Source organism: Somniosus microcephalus, chromosome 13, assembly GCF_052327205.1.
Source record: "Somniosus microcephalus isolate GS21.2 chromosome 13, FLI_Smic_1.0, whole genome shotgun sequence".
NCBI lineage: Eukaryota > Metazoa > Chordata > Chondrichthyes > Squaliformes > Somniosidae > Somniosus > Somniosus microcephalus.
The window spans coordinates 168,491,637-168,510,876 of NC_140999.1; the positions used below are offsets into that span (position 1 = coordinate 168,491,637).

At 44.0% G+C, this 19,240-nt stretch overlaps 1 protein-coding gene across 8 annotated transcripts in view; it reads right to left on the reverse strand.

The window, feature by feature from the left end:
- The window catches only part of ptprt (protein tyrosine phosphatase receptor type T), a 1,756,894-nt gene that overhangs the window by 1,370,746 nt on the left and 366,908 nt on the right, over window positions 1-19,240 (reverse strand). For all 8 annotated transcript variants that reach the window (XM_086005548.1, XM_086005547.1, XM_086005549.1 and 5 more), the window contains exon 2: window positions 6,272-6,397. In XM_086005548.1, coding sequence (XP_085861674.1) covers window positions 6,272-6,397 — 126 coding nt within the window. The remainder of the gene's footprint in view (window positions 1-6,271; window positions 6,398-19,240) is intronic.

The window sequence follows — 19,240 nt, forward strand, 5'->3', positions numbered from 1 at the left end:
CGCATCAAAAGGCCAGTATCCACTGTAGCCCCGAGAATGTCAAAATTGGGATTGTATTTGTCTGCGGTACAGGTGCACCTGCACCTCCACTGGGGAGGCCTCGCTTTGCCATGTTTTATACCGCCCTTCCTTAAATTCAACATTCTCAAAGTATCTTATAGTCTTGCATCTTTTTGAAGTCGTTGCCTTGAGAATGCATTATAATTATAATTCCTTTTCTCTCTCTATAGGCTCATTCCAAGCTATGAGGACAGTGCATGTGGCAATATGGACCCTCACACATCACAGCAGCTTTTGATGAGCACTTCATCTTCCCATCGCACCAGCACAGATCCGAACACCCTGGAGAATGTAGATACTGAAGTTGAAGAAGGAGAACTGGGTGATTCACAGCTCATAAGTGATGAGGAGAAAGTGGAGGTGGCAGGGAAGGAAAGCAAACAGTAGGCCAGGGTGACAGCCCACGTTTCACACCTGCTGTATGGACAAGGGATTGGTGTCTTACTGGGCCTGCCTTCAGACAATAATTAATGCAGGAGCAGAAGGCATCCTTTGCATCGTGAGCAACCTGCATCAGCTGGTGAAGAATGTGCAGCAATGCATCTCCGGCATCACTGCAATCATGCACGAGGGATTTTTCAAAGGCAGAGTACCACGGAGCAAGTGGCAAGTCTTAGCCATCTTCCACAGGAACCACAAAGCACAGAAGGAATAGTCACAGAACAATTTCCTCTGCGTGAGTATTGTGACTGGTGCCATTATGATCTTGGGTGCCCACTCACTACCAAATTTGACAGATTAGGTGATTGTTTGGAAAGAGCAACGATGACGGGCTTAACCCACGCAGGAGAGACCATATGGACTGCCATGCAGATTCATTCCTTGTTATTTATCAGAGACATTAACCCAAATAAAATAAATAGGCTAATGCACATTAGCAGATATTATGGGACAGCATTAAATGTTGGTCCAATATTGGAAACAGTTAATTTCTGGGCAAGTAAGACAAAGCATGTGTTTATAGTTTAAACACCTAAAATAACCATGAATTATATTAAGTGAGTTATGTGTGAATTAAAATGTAACTAGATGTTTAATTGCAGAAACTCTTGAACAAAAAGTTGTGCAATATTGCCTATGGATCCTGGTGTTGTGGAATATTCCATGCAAAGAGCTAGTGTCCCCCCAACACACAATCCAAGCACAAAGTATGATCTCAGGGACATTGCTTTTGTTGTTTGCAGCCCATGTGTTGGGCTCATTTCCATGGGTCCCTGGAAAATTGGCCATATTAGGTTTCACTTGGAATACAGCTTAAATTTAACCTAAAATGCTTAAAGTAGCGGCAAACATGGGGGGGGGGAGAAAAAAAATCCTTTTGTGTCGAGAATGAAACTAGAATTTACTGAGAGATCTTCTGTTGGTGTCCTTAGAGACAAAGAATTCAATATAATTGCCTATTTTTCAAATGAGTAAGGCTTCTGCACAAACCAGATGCCTATATGTTTTCTAACTTGATTTGTAGGAGCAGCTCAAATTTACTAGAAACAAAAACTAATATGGAACAATTACTATGTAGAAACCTGGAAAGAATTTGCAGATGCTTTGGTACTGCACGATCGTGAAATAGTTTTATTCATTAAAAAAGTGTCAGCCATAACACGAACTTCCCATTTCATTAGGACAGTATATTTTACATTAATTATATTCATCACACTTACAAAAGCGCTGAAATTATACTGTTGGATACGAGCATACAAATGCTCATCATACTCATCTGAAATTCCTGTCTGTGCTATTTTAGCAAAGGTATTAATCCATTTATTTTAAATGAGTTAATGCCTGTTAAAATAGCAGGGAAAGGAATTTCAGACAAACGCGTGTGTTTGAATACTCGTATCCCATAACGTAATTATCAGTAGCAAAATCCTCATGAAAATGTATATGGCAATTCTATTTTCTGGTTTAGTGAAATAAATCACTTCAAAGCACGTTATCGCATCGCTTTTGTACACCATTATGGTTTAGACTTTCTGCCTTGGGGGAGCAGGGCTTCCGTCTGCTCCCAAACAGCCCCCCAGACCCTGGTTATCAGTTCATCGACATACGGGGGTGGAGGCGGGGTGGGGAAGACAGGCTCCCTCCACCAGTGAGTCACACCAGTATGAGGGCGGAGGGCTGCTGTGAAAGGCCTGGGGAGAGGAAAAAAGTGAAGCGCGAGCTGCCTGATTTAAAACAAAAAAATAATTAAATTAATGGGGTCAATACATGGCAGCACTTTGGGGGCACTTGCTCAGGCCCCTTCTCTCTTTTTTGGTCTGAGGCCTCTTACTGGAACACTGGACACTGGGCTCCCACATGCAGCGTTCAAAGAGCACAAATGGTGGGAGGCCCAACGATGGCCACGTTACCTTCATCTGCAAGTCTTTAGCAAGCCCCTGCCCTTTATGTGAGTGAGCGTAATTTCTCCCAAGCAGACAGACCACTGGAAAACAGCAGGGAGCTGGGGGAAGGCAGGGGATCATGTTCTCAAGTTGTTTTTCGCCTCTGCCCTTCTCAGATCTGCTGAAATGTCAGCGGGAAAATGTCGAAAGCCTAGGCCTGTGGCTCTATTTCCCAAGCAATAATGGTCTGACAAGGACTCTATCAGCTTCAACACAAGAGCAGATGATAATACAGTTTACTCCATTGGTGCCAATACAAATTAATCATTTGTCTGCTCAGTGAATTATCCCTTACTGGTCTAATTCCACACCATATTTAAAGCTATCACATATAGCACCACAACAGTGACAGGTCAGCACTAGCATTATTTTATTCATGTAAAAAAGCAGTAATAACTCAAGAGTGACACAAGTGAAGTTAACAATCTTTCACGGGTTTGGATAGGCTAGACGGGGAAAGGCTGTTCCCACTAGTTGATGGTACAAGGACTAGGGGACACACATTTAAGGTTTTGGGCAAGAGATACAAGGGGAATGTGAGGAAATACTTTTTTATACAGCAAGTGGTGATGACCTGGAATTCGCTGCCGACGGAAGTGGTGGAAGCGGAGACACTCAATGTTTTCAAGGGGAGACTGGCTAGGCACTTGAAGGAAATAAACTTGCAGGGCTACGGGGATAGAGCGGGGGAATGGGACTGACTGGATTGCTCTACAGTGTTCTTGCTCAGGCCAACATCCCCAGCATCGAAGCTCTGACCACGCTCAATCAGCTCCAATGGACGGGTCACATTGTCCGCATGCCCGATACGAGACTCCCAAAACAAGCGCTCTACTTGGAGCTCCGGCACGGCAAGAGAGCCCCAGGTGGGCAGAGGAAACGCTTCAAGGACACCCTCAAAGCCTCCTTGAAAAAGTGTAACATCCCCACCGACACCTGGGAATCCCTGGCCCAAGACCGCACAAAGTGGAGGAGAAGCATCCGGGAAGGCGCCGAACACCTCGAGTCTCTTCGCCGGGAGCAAGCGGAAGCCAAGCGCAGGCAGCGCAAGGAGCGCACGTCAACCCAAGCACCCCACCCACCCGCCCCTTCAACCACAGTCTGCCCTACCTGTGACAGAGACTGTAGGTCCCACATTGGACTAATCAGTCACCTGCAAGCTCATTTTTAATGTGGAAGCAAGTCATCCTCAGTTCCGAGGGACTGCCTAAGAAGAAGACAGAGAGCCAGCATGGACTCGATGGGCCAAATGGCCTCCTTCTGTGCTGTTATGACTCTATGGGGTCGATTTTCATTGACCCGTGGAGTCGGGATTGGAGGCTTGCGGGGGGGTTAAAGTCCCGAAATCAGGGGTCCTGACACCATCCCGCCCCCAACCCCCCTCCATATAAGTTTCAAAGGAGGCGGGTACCCGCCCCGCACTGGGACCCGCCTGCCCGAGGCGGGAAGGGATTAGTGCCAATTTACTGCCTGTTAATAGGTAGATAACAGGCAGTTTTTAGCCTAATCCCTGTTTTAAAGCTTGAAGTGTGGGATTCCCGACGGCTCCTAACCACGGCAAGTTGGAGGAGTTGGGCCGTCGGGTTGAAGGACTTGGAGGGGTCAAGGTGTCGGTGTTCAGGTGAGTGATGTGTGCAAGAGTGCAAAGGTAAGTGTGTTTGCTGTGTCTAAAGTGATTAAAGAAGTGTAAATTACCTTTTCTTACCTTTTCAGCCTTCCTTCCTCTAGGTTTCGGGAGTCCATCATCTAACCGGCACAGATAGCAGAATGGCTGCAAACTGTCAAAAGTGACAGCCTGCAGCTTTCTGTGCCGGTGAGATTTCTAACTGAGTCTGTGTAGAAGGACTCAGGTTAGAAGTAAGACTGTCTGGCCTAGAAATTCGGTGGTGCCAAGCTCGCCTGGGCGCCGGAGGTTCCGCCCCGGAAGGAGCCGATTGCGCCAGCACGATATTCAGTTTCAGCGCCCCAAACGGAAGCGGGGCGCTGCTCGAGGCGCCCCGCGTCCCTCTTGGGGCGCTGAAACTGAATGTCGCAGCGCAACGTGCCGCAGTGCCACACGCTGCGGCACGGCGCGCTGCGGTACTGCAGGCCTTCCTCCCCTTCTTAAAGGGGAGGGACCTGCGCCAGCGCGATCAGAGATCGCGAGTGCCGGCAAAAGAGCCCGGCACCGAGGAGAGGTGCCGGGCTCTTGGGACACAGCCGGCACTGCCCGGGGGGGGTGCTCAGGAGGCTGGGGACGGCGGTGCGAGGAGGTGCTGGCAGGCGGCCAGCAAAAAAAATGGCCACCCCGCACCTCCCCTTTAATTAGCGCCACTACCGCCGCAGGTCGGCCCCCCTGAACCGGTCGCAGATTGCGACCGGCGTTACAGTGGGGGGCGCGACCCAATATCGCGATCGGGGCGCTGCACACACCGATGACGTCATCGGTGGTGGCGCAGCGCTAAAGGCTAACGCCACCATTAGCGCCCTGCTAAATTTCGCAGGGGGCGTGGCCAGTGGCACTAAAGCCACTAAGTGCCCTCTTTGGGCGCTAACTGGTGGCGTAGCCCACCGAATTTCTAGGCCTCAGTGTTTGACAGCTTCAAACAGCTGTGAAACACTGATATTTCATCTGTCAAAACGTCTTGACCTTAATTGGCCTGCTGAGCCCGCTGGGCGGGCTTAACAAGGTCAATCAAGTTAAAATCGCGTGGATTGGCCACATCTCGATGGAGGCGGGACTACAACCCCGAACATTGTCGTCCCGCCTCCTTCCCGACATCTGATTGAAAATCACCCCCTATGACTCATACCAATAAAGGAACTTCAGTAATGGACTGTCAACTGTGTATTTAATCTGTATTATTGTCAAGTAAATATTATTGTTCCGATGCAAGTCGACACTGAAGTCAGATATCATGGCGGCAAAGTCCTTTTTGCCAGAGATTTATACAGAAGTGTTTTTTAATCTATTACTGCTAGTACACCTAATGTTATAATAGCTTTGGTTATGTTTCTGCTTCCAGAGTAATAATTTTCTTTAAAAAAGTGTTGCTTTATTTACATTTAACATTTCACCAAATGTCATCCATGTGAGTAATAGATTATGGATATTATCAATGTCAGTCATATTTGCACCTAGAACAGTGCAGCTATGAGTCCTTACCAGTAGTCTTATTAAAAGGAAATGTTTATAAGCTGGATGCAATACCAGCTATAATATTAAAGGGCGACAGGCAGCAAAAGGTGATCCTGTTCACTGATTTATTACAAAGGTCTGAAATGACTCCATGTTAAAGTGCAACTACCCATCTGTATACCTCTGTACAGGAAATGAACACACAGCAGAAGTTGTTACTGACTTTGACAAATTAATCTGGCTGTGAGTTTGAATTTAACATCGAAAAAAAAAACCCAAAGGAATATCAATGACTGACATTAGCTGCTGAACTGTAACTATAATACAATGCATGTTCACAGAGGCTGTATTCAGGCCTCATTATCGTCTGCTGCCAGTGCATCTTATTGCACGATACTCGGCAAAAGACAAAATTTAACAGTATGTCATACTGCCTCTCAATTCACTGAGTTCTCTGTTGAATAATGTGACATTCAGACATGACACAGTTGAAAATTGTAATTTTGGCTTGGAATATGCTAGCAGTGACTAGATCGGTGATTGTTAGCTATATATTTATGTATGCAGTATTTTCTAGATGTTTACAGTAAGAATGCATTTCTCATGCCTAAAAATAGCAAATCCTCAATGATCGAATAGGCACTGACAGATTCTATATCATGTCAGTAGCAGGAGCTTGTTTTATCAGGCTGTTGCCAGCTTTACTCACCTGTTGGCACAGATGGATCTATGGATGGTTTTTCCCATGTGTTAATTTGCTCCCAGGTGAATCCATTGGTCCCAAGAGCCAGGATGTATCCACAGCTGCTGTAATGTTCATCAAATGAGCAACTGCCTAAAGAAAAATAATTGGGAAAATAACATGAGTAACAAATGTGTGCATTATAAGAACATAAGAAATAGGAGCAGGAGTAGGCCATTCGGCCCCTCGAGCCTGCTCCGCCATTCAATAAGATCATGGCTGATCTTCTACCCCATCTCCACTTTCCTGCACTATCCCCATATCCCTTGATTCCCTTAATATCCAAAAACCTATCGATCTCTGTCTTGAATATACTCAACGACTGAGCCTCCACAGCCCTCTGGGGTAGAGAATTCCAAAGATTCACCACCCTCTGAGTGAAGACATTTCTCCTCATCTCAGTCCTAAATGGCTGACCCCTTATTCTGAGACTGTGACCCCTGGTTCTAGACTCCCTAGCCAGGGGAAACATCCTCCCTGCATCTACCCTGTCAAGCCCTGTAAGAATTTTGTATGTTTCAATGAGATCACCTCTCATTCTTCTAAACTCGAGAGAATATAGGCCTAGTCTACTCAATCTATCCTCATAGGACAATCCCCCCATCCCTGGAATCAGTCTGGTGAACCTTCGTTCCACTCCATCTTTCTTATGTAAGGAGACCAAAACTGTACACATACTCCAGATGTGGTCTCACCAGGGCCCTATATAATTGCAGTAAGACATTTTTACTCTCATACTTAAATCCTCTTGTAATAAAGGCCAACATACCATTTGCTTTCCTAATTGCTTGCTGTACCTGCATGTTAACCTTCAGTGATTAGTGTACAAGGTCCCTCTGATCAACAACATTTCCCAATCTCTCACCATTTAAAAAATACTCTGCTTTTCTATTTTTTTCTACCAAAGTGGATAACTTCATATTTCTCCACATTATATTCCATTTGATATTTTCTTGCCCACTCACTTAGCCTGTCTATAGCCCCTTGAAGCCTCTTTGCATCCTCCTCACAACTTACATTCCCACCCAGCTTTGTATCATCAGCAAACTTGGATATATTACATTTGGTTCACTCATCCAAATCAGTGATGTAGATTGTGAATAGCTGAGGCCCAAGCACTGATCCTTGCGGTACCCCACAAGTTACAGCCTGCCAACCCAAAGATGACCCTTTTATTCCTACTCTCTGTTTTCTGTACTTTAACCAATCCTCAATCCATGCTAGTATCAGCTGTGGCTCAGTTGGTAGCACTCTCTAGGTGGGAGGGGCTAGGAGTGAGCCAGGTGTGACTGGTTGCCTGATTGCAGCTGGGTGTTAGAGGAAGTTTTGTAAAAAGTTGGTGGAGGGTTTTGGGGTGTTGTTTTCAGGTTTTAGGGCCTTTTTGGCCCAACAAAAAACAGCCAGATGGCTGCTGAGGGCCCCTCAGAGGACAATATTCCCGAGAGGAATTTTATTAGGGAAGAAACTGTGGTGGGAAGGGGAAAAAAAAAGGCCTAAAGATTTGGGCCGGGACCTGAGGAGGTTTGGTAAAGAAAATACGGTGGTGGTGCAATGTGAAGATAAGAAGATTCGAGCCTGGGATATAATCCAGGCGGTTCATGAGGACTGTGGTGAGGGAAGCTGTTTTGCCTGCCGACCAAAACCAAATGTGGGATTTGAGGTGACGGTCAGTGGCCGTGAGGAGGTGGAAAAACTGCTGCTCAGTCTGAAAGTTGGGGAGAAATTTTTGGAGGTGACTCTGCTATATTCAGAGGAGGTGGTGGTTTCATTTTTGAACTTGCCTGTGTACATCGAGGACGAACTGCTGAGCAAAAAGTTGGAGTCGTGGGACATCAAAATCTGTTCCGAAATAAAGAGGAGGTACTATCCGGGAACACGGTATGTAAAGGTGCGGTTCCCAGAGGGGGTGAGGTCTTTGCCTTACAGTATGAAGTTCGAGACACTGGAAGGAGTACAGTACTTTCGTGTGTTGCACGATAACCAAGTAAAGGTGTGTGACTATTGTCTGGGACATGACCATCTCGTAAGAAACTGTCCTGATTTGTATTGTTACAATTGCGGTGAGTCGGGACATATCGCACGGAGCTGCAAGGCGGAGAGCTGTGGGGTGTGTCGTAAAGGCCCCGCCCGCTGTGAGTGTGTGGCAGAAGGGAGCGAAATGAGTGATGAGATGGGAGAAGGAGCAGGAGAGGAGTGTGGAACAGCCGGAGGTGCGGTGCAGTCGGAGGACACAGCCGGTAAAATGAAGGAAAAAGGAGCACAGGAAGAGGCAGAGGTTGGCGGAGCGGAGATCGAGATGGAGATGGCGGAAAACACGGCGAGTGCTATGGAGGGGAATAAAGACCGCAGCAGGCAGCAAGGGTCGAGTGCAGACTCGAGCCTTAGTGCAGTTCGGCTCCCCCTGGGGAGTCTGGTGTCTGCGGGGGGAGAGGAGGCAGGAGCGGGGTGTGTGGTGGAAGTGAGTGCTCCGGGGAGAGGCGGGGAATCGGATATTTTGGTGAGCGGGAGGGGGCAGGGCGGGGAGAGGGTGCAAGAGGCAGGAGCCTTAAAGGGACAGCAGACTGGGATCGGCGAGATAGAGACGTCAGAAGGGAACAATTTAGGTGCGCCATTGTCCCATGGAGTGAGGGAACAAGGTGCAAGGGTCAGAGGTAGAGACGTGGTCGAAGGGGGCGGCATAGTGGGAGAAACTGCGATAGCAGGAAGACTCTCTATGGGAGATGAAGTATCTGACGGGGAGCAGGATTATGTACCTGACGGGGAGCAGGCACAGGGGGTTACAGAAGAGCTTGAGTGTGAGGAATTAGAGGGGGACAGAGACATGGAAGTCGGGGATGGGGTGGCATCATGTGGAAAGGGAAAGGTTAGTGAGGGGCAGAAGGAGGGAGAAACGGCAGCTCCTGGGTCCAAACTTAAGGCAAGGAAGAGGCTGAAACAGCAGGGAGGGGTCAAACAGGAGGTGAAAAAGAGCCGGAGGCTGCAGGAAAAAGCAACAGCTGCCCGAAAAGTTGAGAAGGAGCATGAGAGGAGGGAAGAGCCAGAGATTAAATGATGGGGAGATTATCAGGTATACTTCCCTTCTTTGGAGCCATGATTATATTGGTCTCGATCAATGTGAACGGACTGAGGGGTGAGAAGAAATTGCAGCAGTTGTTGCAGGGTTTTAAAGGCATGGACTTGTTGTGTCTGCAAGAAACCTTTTGGGATGAGGATATTCTAGAAAGAGTTCAGAAGGTTTGGAAGGGAGAGGTGTTTGCAAGTTGTGCAAACAATAACCGTAGAGGGGTGGCTGTTTTGGTGAGTCCGTCCATAGAAGAGAACGTTGCCTTGGTGGACAAGGACACTGAGGGGAGATTTTTATGGCTAAGGGTAAAATTGGAGGGATTTAATTGCGATCTTTTTAATATCTATGCACCAAACGACCATTGCAAGCGTCGCAACTTTTTTCGGGGGTTATTCACTGAAGTGGCAGAGGTGGAAAATCCTTGTATAGTGGGGGATTTTAATGTATTTTTATCTTGGATGGACATTTCAGCCCAGATGACCTTTAAAGAGGATAACTCCAGAGGGATGATTATAAAAATGATGGCAAATTTAAATTTGAGAGACTTTTGGAGGGACCGGAACCCCATAAAAAGGGAGTTCTCCAGAGCAGGTTGGGTGGGTGATGTTTTAAAACAGAGCCGAATAGATTTTGTGTTAATGCGGGAAGGGTTAAGTTCGGAGATGATGGAGATTTATTGTAAAAAAGTATTTTTTAGTGATCACTCGGCTTTGGTTCTTAGAATTAGGAACAGCAGAGTTAAGATCGGTTCAGGGGTGTGGATTTTAAACAATCAATACCTGAAGGAAAGTGCTTATAAAGAAGGGATTATAAATATAATAAAGAATGCTCGGAAGGAACTTTTGCTCTTGAAAGAAAGAAGAGTTTGGTGGGACAATTTCAAATAGGAGGTAAAAGTTTTTTCGGTACGTTATGGGAAAAAGAGGGCGGCAGCTAATCGGCATCGAGAAGAGAATATAAACAAAAGGTTTACAGATGTCTGTAAAGCAGTTGACGGAGGGGATAAGGGAGCTGAGGCTAAGTTCCGGGTGCTAAAGGAAGAGTGGGAATTATTGTAAGCTGAAAAATGCAAGGGGGCCATTCTCCGTGCAAAAGCTAGAGATGCATTGGAGGGCGAAAGATGCACTAGATATTTTCTAGAGCAAGAGAAGCTGCGACAGGGATTATCGTTAATTGAGGAGTTGAAGGTTGGGGAGAAGATCATTCATGAAAGCGAGGAGATTTTGGAGGCGGCTAGCAGCTTTTATCAAGAGCTATATACAAAAGAAGACATTTCCAATTTGGAGATGGAGAAGGTTACTGCTTTTATTGAAAAGGGTTTAAAGGAGGATGAGAGAAACATGTGTGATAAAGAAGTAGGATTAGCGGAAATAAAAATAGCAATAAGTGAAATGAAGGGGGGGGAAAGCCCAGGGTCCAATGGACTAAGTGCAGAATTTTATAAAGAATTTTTTGAGATTTTAAGTCCATTGCTCTTAGAAGTTTTTAAGGAAATTAAAATTGAGGGAAGCCTGGCCCCATCTATGAGGAGAGGTATCATAAGCTTAGCTTATAAAAATAAAGGGGATAGACGGGATCTGAAGAATTGGAGGCCCATCACACTATTAAATGTGGATTATAAGATCTTGGCGAGGGTTATGGCAAATCGTTTGAAGGAGGTGTTACCGGAGATAGTTTGGCCCTCTCAGTCCTATGGAGTCATAGGCCGGGACATCGCAGACTCTGTGGTCTCAATCCAAGATGCGATAGAGCTCATGGAAGAGAGTGGGAGGGAGGCTTATGTATTAAAGATAGATCAAGAGAAAGCCTTTGATAGGGTCTCTTATGAGTTTTTATTGAAGGTTTTGGAAGCATTTGGTTTCAAGGAAAATTTAATTCAGTGGATAAGGATTTTTTATTCAAACATATTTAGCTGTGTTAAATGTAATGGTTTTTTATCTAAGTATTTTCCGATACAGAGATCAGTGAGACAGGGTTGTCCCCTGTCCCCACTGCTGTACACATTGGTAGCAGAACCATTAGGTTACATGATGCGAAAGAAACAAGGTGTAGTTGGGATTGTGGTACCCAGTTCCGGGTTGGTGTCGGTGATACACCAATATGCAGATGACACAACCTTAACATTGAGAAATGGGGAGTCAGTGAGGAAAGCTATGGAGGTAGTGGAGGAATATTGTAGAGCTTCAGGTGCCAGAGTGAATTATAGTAAGTCCCAATGCCTGGTTGCAGGGAGGGGTAGGGGGGAATGGTTGGGGGAATGTCCCTTTAAGGTGGTGGAGGTTTTGGAAGTTCTGGGGGTGCATATGGGGTGCAAGAAAGACAGGGAAGAAGTGGATCGATTAAATTGGGAACCGAAGGTTATGAAAATTAAAAAGATTTTGGGAAGATGGGAAAGAAAGTGGTTGAAAGTGCAAGGAAGAGCGACAGTGGTGTCTGCTCTCCTGCTATCTAAGCTATGGTACTTATTGACGGTGGAGGATATTCCTGAGTGGGCAGAAAAGTCCACCCGAGAGGCTTGTGTTAACTTTTTATGGGAAGGGAAACCAGCCTTGGTGGCTTACAATACCATCATTGGACGGAGAAATCAGGGAGGACTCAATTTTCCAGATATTGATTTGAAGAAAAAATCGTTTAGAATCAAATGGGTGAAGAGATTTCTTCAGAAGTCAAATTCAAGTTTTTGGAAGAGTTGTTTTGAGCATTTTTTAAAATGAAGTGGGATAGGAGGGCAGGGGATATTGTATATGGAATACAATCATATGTTTTTGAAATCGATTAAGCTTCTCCCTAGGTTTTATAAGGGGGTTGTAGAGACTTGGGCTCAATTTTTAAAAAGTGTGCAGTTTATGCCCAAGGGGGCTGAGGAATTTTTAGAACAGCCTTTATTTTTGAACAGGTGGATCAACATCGAAGGAGAGGTTTTATTTAATCAAGCTTTTATAAAAGCTGGGATTATATCGGTGAAAGATGTATTATACGAGGTGATTCCTGGTTGGTTGCCGGAAGCGATAGTGAGGGACATGGTGTGGGAGGAGGATCAGGAGGTAGAAGGAAAAGCAATAGGAATCATGTATGAGAAGATTGTGAGGGCAATGCCACAGGATTGGATGGAAGAAATAAATGCGGAAATCTCCAAAGGAAGTAAAATGCGTCCTGCTTTTCCAAGCTTTGTACTGGAGAAAGGGGAAGAGTTAGTCCAATTTGACAACTGTAATACTCGAGATTTCTATGAGGTATTCAGAGAATGGAGATTCAAGACACCTGCTGATCAGAAGTTTTGGCAGAGTATATACCCACAGCTGGACTTCAACAGGATTTGGAAGGGAGTGTGGGCGAATTTTAAATGCCCAGAATGGATTGAACAGGATTTCAAATTGGCTCATAACCGGATTTTTACCATGACGGTCTTGTACAAGATTGGACGAGTGGAGGCGGCAACTTGCCCAATGTGTGGGACACAGGATGAGACTCTGTCCCATTTACTGGTGTTATGTCCGCAGTTAAATGACTTTAAGTACTATGTTCGACAGTTGTGTGAAGCTTTTTTGCTGGGTGGGGACCGAACAGCGAGAATGGGAATCCCGTGGGACTCAATTTTGAGATGGGGATTGCAGGAGAGTCTGCCAGAGTCTAGCGGAGCGGCAATTAATTTAATGTTCAGTTGGGCTAGATTCGTGATTGTGCAAAGAAGGAATGCTCTCTTTTTTAAGGGGAGGAGAATCAATCTAAATGAGTATTTTAAATATAAGCTAAAAGATCATTATAAGGCTCTGTGGATGTTTTATTCAGAAAGGAATTTAAGGACAGTATTTTACAACCAATTTTTAAAGTACAATCGATTAATATATGTTACAGGTGACAAATTAAACTTCAGGTTTTGATGTTAAAATGTGGTGGCGGAATGGCTGTGCAGAGCGGTGGATTTGATTTGTATCATACAATGTAATGAGCACAATGTTGTTAATGTTCAATAAAGTATTATAAAAAATTTATTTAAAAAAAAAAAAGTTGGTAGCACACTTGCCTCAGAGTCAAAAGGTTGTGGGTTCAAGTCCCACTCCAGGGATTGCATATAAATCTAGGCTGACACTCCAGTGCAGTGCTGATGGAGTGCTGCACTGTTGGAGGTGCCATCTTTCAGATGAGAAGTTAAACCAAGGCCTCGTCTGCATCTCTCAGATGGATGTAAAAGATCCCATGGCACTATTTTTCGAAGAAGATTTATCCCCGGTGTCCTGGCCAATATTTGTCCCTCAATCAACAGAACAAAAAAAACCAGATTATCTGGTCATTATCATATTGCTGTCTGTGGGAGCTTGCTGTGCGCAGATTGGCTGCCACGTATCCCACATTATAACAGTGACTACACTCCAAAAGCACTTCATTGGCAGTAAAGCGATTTGAGACATCTGGTGGTCGTGAAAGGCGCTATATAAATGCAAGTCTTTCTTTCTTTCTTCTTTCTTTATTACCCCCAATCCCATGAGCCCTAATTTTGTTTAATAACCTCTTGTGTGGCACATTATCAAATGCCTTCTAAAAATCCAAATACACCACATCCACTGGTTCCCCCTTATCTATTCTGTTAGTTACAACCTCAAAAAACTCTAACAGAGTCGTCAAACACAATTTCCCTTTCATAAATCCATGTTGACTCTGCCCAATCCTATTATTATTTTCTACGTGCCCTGTCATCACGTCCTTAATAATAGATTCTAGCATTTTCTCTACTACTGATGTCAGGCTAACTGTTCTGTAGTTCCCCATTTTCTCTTTCCCTCCTTTCTTAAATAGTGGGGTTACATTTGCTACCTTCCAATCCCCGGGAACTGTTCTAGAATCAATGGAATTTTGGAAGATGACAACCAATGCATCCACTATCTCTATCGCCACCTCTTTCAAAACCCTAGTTTGTGGGCCATCAGATCCAGGATATTAATCGGCTTTCAGTCCCATTAATTTTTTCCAGTACTATTTTTTTACTAATACTAATTTCTTTCAGTTCCTCATTCTCACTAGACCCTTGGTTCTCCACTATTTCCGGGACATTTTTTGCATCTTCTTCCATGAAGACAGATTCAGTGGCCAGAATTTTGCCGGTGCTCAGGGGTCGGGTTAGGAAGCGGGACATCCGCCAAAATCGCAAAGATTGACAGCGGGTCGGAAACCCGCTGTCAACCCGCCTCCAAACAATCTTCCCTGGTGTCGGGTCCCCGATTTGCACATGGACCCGACACCTAGCAGCGGGAAGAGGATTATAGGCACTTAACTGCTTGTTAACAGGCTGTTATCAGGCAGTTAAGAGGCATTTTGCAATTTTGACAAGTGTACTGCGGGCTTCCCAACATCCGGACACCAGGTCAGGTAAGCGTGGTGTGCTGTGGGTCTACTGTAATGTTGGTGCACTGATGACAGCTGCAGAAGTGGTGTGAAGGATCCAATAGTACACTGGTGAGTTTCAGAGGTAAGGAAATGTTGCAAAAATCATTATTAATGTATTTAGACTTTTCTGTAGGTAACAAGTTTTGAATTGTTTGTGTAGTCCCACCTCATTGGGAGAACTTCTCTCACCAGTGACAGATCGCTTCTGTAACCTCACCTGCAGCTGCCATCTGTTCTAGCCTAAGGAGGGAGTCACTGGAGAGCCTTGGTGCAAGGGCTCACCTTTGTACAGTGATTGTCAGTGTTTTCAGCACCTCAACGCTGTCAAACACTGAAAAATGATTTGTCAAAAAAAATTGTGCGTGGCCCCTTTAAGAAAACCGGCAGATGACGCATCATCAACTGACATCATCTGACACTGGCTTCCTCTTACTTGGCTGGCAAGCCTGCAGGGCGGGCTTATCAAGGCCAATTGATGCAAAATCGCGTCTGTGTGTCAGACGTCGCTGGGGGCGGGACTGGAACCCGGAAGGCTCCTGTCCTGCCCCCTAGCCACATTGACCGGAAAAATCACGGCCAAAGTATTTGTTTAATTTCTCTGCCATTTCCTTTTTCCTTATTATAATTTCTCCTGTCTCAGCCTGTAAAGGACCCACATTTACTTTCACTAATCTTTTCCTTTTTACATAGCTATAGAAGCTTTTACAGTCTTTTTTTATGTATCTCGCTAGTTTACTCTCATATTCTATTTTCCCTTTCTTTATCAATTTTTTGGTCCTCCTTTGCTGAATTCTAAAATCCCCCAATCCTCAGGCTTACTACTCTTTTTGGCAACATTATAAGCCTCTTCCCATAATTACCCATACATTCACATCAGTGGCTTCTGTACAAAAACAGATAATAAGCTTCAGGTTCATTAACCATAATGTGGACCTCAGGGCTTGGCAAAGTTGATTAGAAAGGCCTTTAAAACATGTTTGGTTATGCTTTGCCTTTTAATAGACGATAATTGCTTTGGTTCTGCAAGACTGTATCTATCATGACATTTGCATGGGTGGACAACCAAAATACGTAAAATCCAAAGATAATGATCAATTTTAAAACTAATGGGCAAACGGCAAGAAAGATGATAAGAATAGGCATTTGTTGTGTATTCTAGGGGTGAAAATTTACATTGTGCAGTACAATTAAAATTTATATAATTTTATTCTAATGGAATTATTGTTATTTTCACTGTCTGAGCTATAATATTGCATGCAAGTAAGAAATGTACAAAATCCAGCTCTGAAAATGGGGAATATAGATTAACTTGACCAAATAGGGAAAACACAGACCACACTCCGTGGTGAGATTTTCTTTCAAAAAGAATACTTAGATTTAAAGTCATAGTTAGGAGCACATAGAATCTCGGAACTGTTGAAATTGATCTTGCTCCACAGTTACCAGAGAAAGACATATGTGCTTTGGCCTCTCACACATACATAACTCAACTTTATCATGCATTGTAAACACAGCTCACAGTGAAACTACTTAACATATATATGTAGAGAGAAAGAAAGAAAGAACTTGCATTTATATAGACCTTTTCTCAACCTCAGGATATCCCAAAGTGCTTTTTAGCCAATGAAGCACTTTTGAAGTGTAGTCACTGTTGTAGTGTAGGGAAACGCAACAGCCAATATGTGCATAGCAAGCTCCCACAAGCAGGAATGAGATAAGGACCAGATCATCTGTTTTTTTAGTGATGTTAGTTGAGAGATAAATATTGGCCAGGACACCGGAGAGAACACCTTTTCTCTTCTTTGAATAGTGCCATGGGATCTTTTACGTACAGCTGAGCAGGCAGATGGAGCCTTGTTTTAATGTTTCATCAAAAGACAGAACCTCCAATAGTGCAGCACTCCCTCAGTACTGCACCAAAGCGGCAGCCTAGATTATGTGCTCAAGTCTCTGGAGTGGGACTTGAAACCATAAGCTGCTGAATTAATAATCGTTACCCATGGGAAAAATATTGCTCAACCAGCAACAGATTGACGTAAGGCACACAATGTTAAAATCCTTTCTCAATATTGAGCTGACAGCTCATTACCCAAACTTTTTGAAGTTGTGAGAAAGATTCCAGTGGTAACATACATTCCCAATGTGAGAGCCTACATGTTCCCAATGTTGTTTTTGATTTCTATGTCCCTAAAATAAGAATCTCATTTTGAGATCAGCTGATGAGCACTTATATATCATAGTCAACATGCTTTCAGAAGTAATAAGTCATGTGTAACAAATCTATTATAATCATTTGAAGAGGTAACTAGATTAGCGGATGAGTATCATTGGAGTGCACTTCAATTTTCTGAGGGAATTTGCCAAACTTTCTTAGGTGAGATTATTAATGAGGCTTAAGACTCTTAGGATAGAGCCCAAATTATCCAGAATGGTGAAAATTGGCTTCATAACAATAAATGATGCTAAGTAAAATGTAAAAAGTGCTTTGCCTGGGAGGCAATAAGTGCTTGTGTACCACAGGATCTGTCCTAGGTCTCCTATATTGAAACTACCTGTCAATAATATGGAGAATGGAACTAGTCATATTTTAATGAAATTTGCTGATAACATAAAGCTATATGTGTAAGTGGAAAGGAAATTGGTGGAGAGACTTACAGGAATTGACCGGATGATTTTTAATGTGTAAAAGTTCAAATAATTCACCATTTTTTTGGACAATGCACAGATAGGAACAGGTAATGCCAAAGACAGCTAGACATCGAAAGGTTACTATTTTGCAGAAAGTAATAGTGGATGCAGCTGGGATTGAATTGCTAAGCTTTCGGCTCTATTTAGGTCAACAGCGCAAAAATCAAACATTAATCTATGAATCATCCAGAAAACATCCTATTAGCAGGAGAAGAAAAGGAAAATGATAACTTCTTATTAGTTAATTACTTTGAGGTTATCATCAACAAGGCAAATTATGTACTTGGATGCCACTGGAGAACATTGGATTATAAATTAGAACAAGTTACAACAATGCTGTACAGTTCACTAGTGAGATCAGTTCTGGAGTATTGTACATAGTTTTGGCCACCCTTCCTCAAAAGCATGTAGATGCAATGGAAAGAGTTCAGAGATGAGTAACAAAGATGAGTCCTAAAGGACTAAGTTATGAAGAAAGAATGAGGCACCTGAACTTATTTTCTCTGGAGAGAAGAAGATTGAGAGGATACAAGAAACAAGTCTTTAGAAAGATAAAGATAAGGACTAGGTAAGCAGGTTATTTAGTTTGCACTGTGAGCACAGGTTCACAAGCCTTGAGCAAGATTGGCGAATCACGTTTCGCTTCTCCCCTGATTAGTGGATTTGTGGAGTAGGCACTCACAAAAATTAATTAATTCTGGGCCGATTGATACCCTTAAAAAGAAACTCAATCAATAGCTGTTGAGAAAGGGGATGGAGGGTTACTGGGATATTAATAAATCTGTCTGACTTACATGGGGATTAGAAAGACAAGTGTAGAAATTCTGGTCCCGTCAGAATGTGCCACGACCCTATCCCAAATGCCAGGGATGAGGTCATTTAATTATTAACGGTGGGGGCCCACACCACTAACGACACTACTGCGGCATCCATCCAGTGGACCATGCTGGATTTTAGAGTGGTGCATTGTCGGGGATGGCACAGTCTGATCTGACCCAATCATCCATCGTTGTTGCTCCCTTGTAGGTGCGCACAATATTTGAAGAGGAAACAAATCTCTCTGGTATCCATTACTTTTAAGTATGGCATTGGGGGGTCCAAATGGTGGGACTAACAAATCTAGAGCCCCCTGGATGTCTAGGGACATAAAGGGTAGGATAAAGAAAAAAAGGGAGGCGTATGACAGATACCGAGGGCTAAATACTGCACAATCTTTAGAGGAGTACAGAAAGTGCAGGGGTGTAATTAAAAAGGATATTAGGAAAGCAAAGAGAGAGCATAAAAAATTCTTGGCAAGTAAAATCAAGGATAACCCAAAGATATTTTATAAATATATTAAGAGTAAGAGGATTACTAAAGAAAGGGTAGGGCCTATTAGAGATCATGAGGGTAATCTGTATGTGGAGGCGGGAGACGTCGGTAGAGTTCTTAATGAATACTTTGCGTCTGTTTTCACAAAGGAGAGGGGCGAAGCAAACAGTGGTATCAGGGAGGAGTGTGAAATATTAGACGAAATAAACATAGTGAGAGAGGAAGTAGTAAGGGGTTTAGCAGCTTTAAAAGTGGATAAATCCCCAGGCCCGGATGAAATGTGTCCCAGGCTGTTAAGCGAAGTAAAAGAGAAAATAGCAGAGGCCCTGACCATCATTTTCCAATCCTCTCTGGCTTCAGGTGTGGTACCGGAGGACTGGAGGACTGCTAATGTGGTATTGTTGTTTAAAAAGGGAGAAAAGGATAGACCGAGTAATTACAGGCCAGTCAGCCTAACCTCGGTGGTGGGAAAATTATTGAAAAGAATTCTG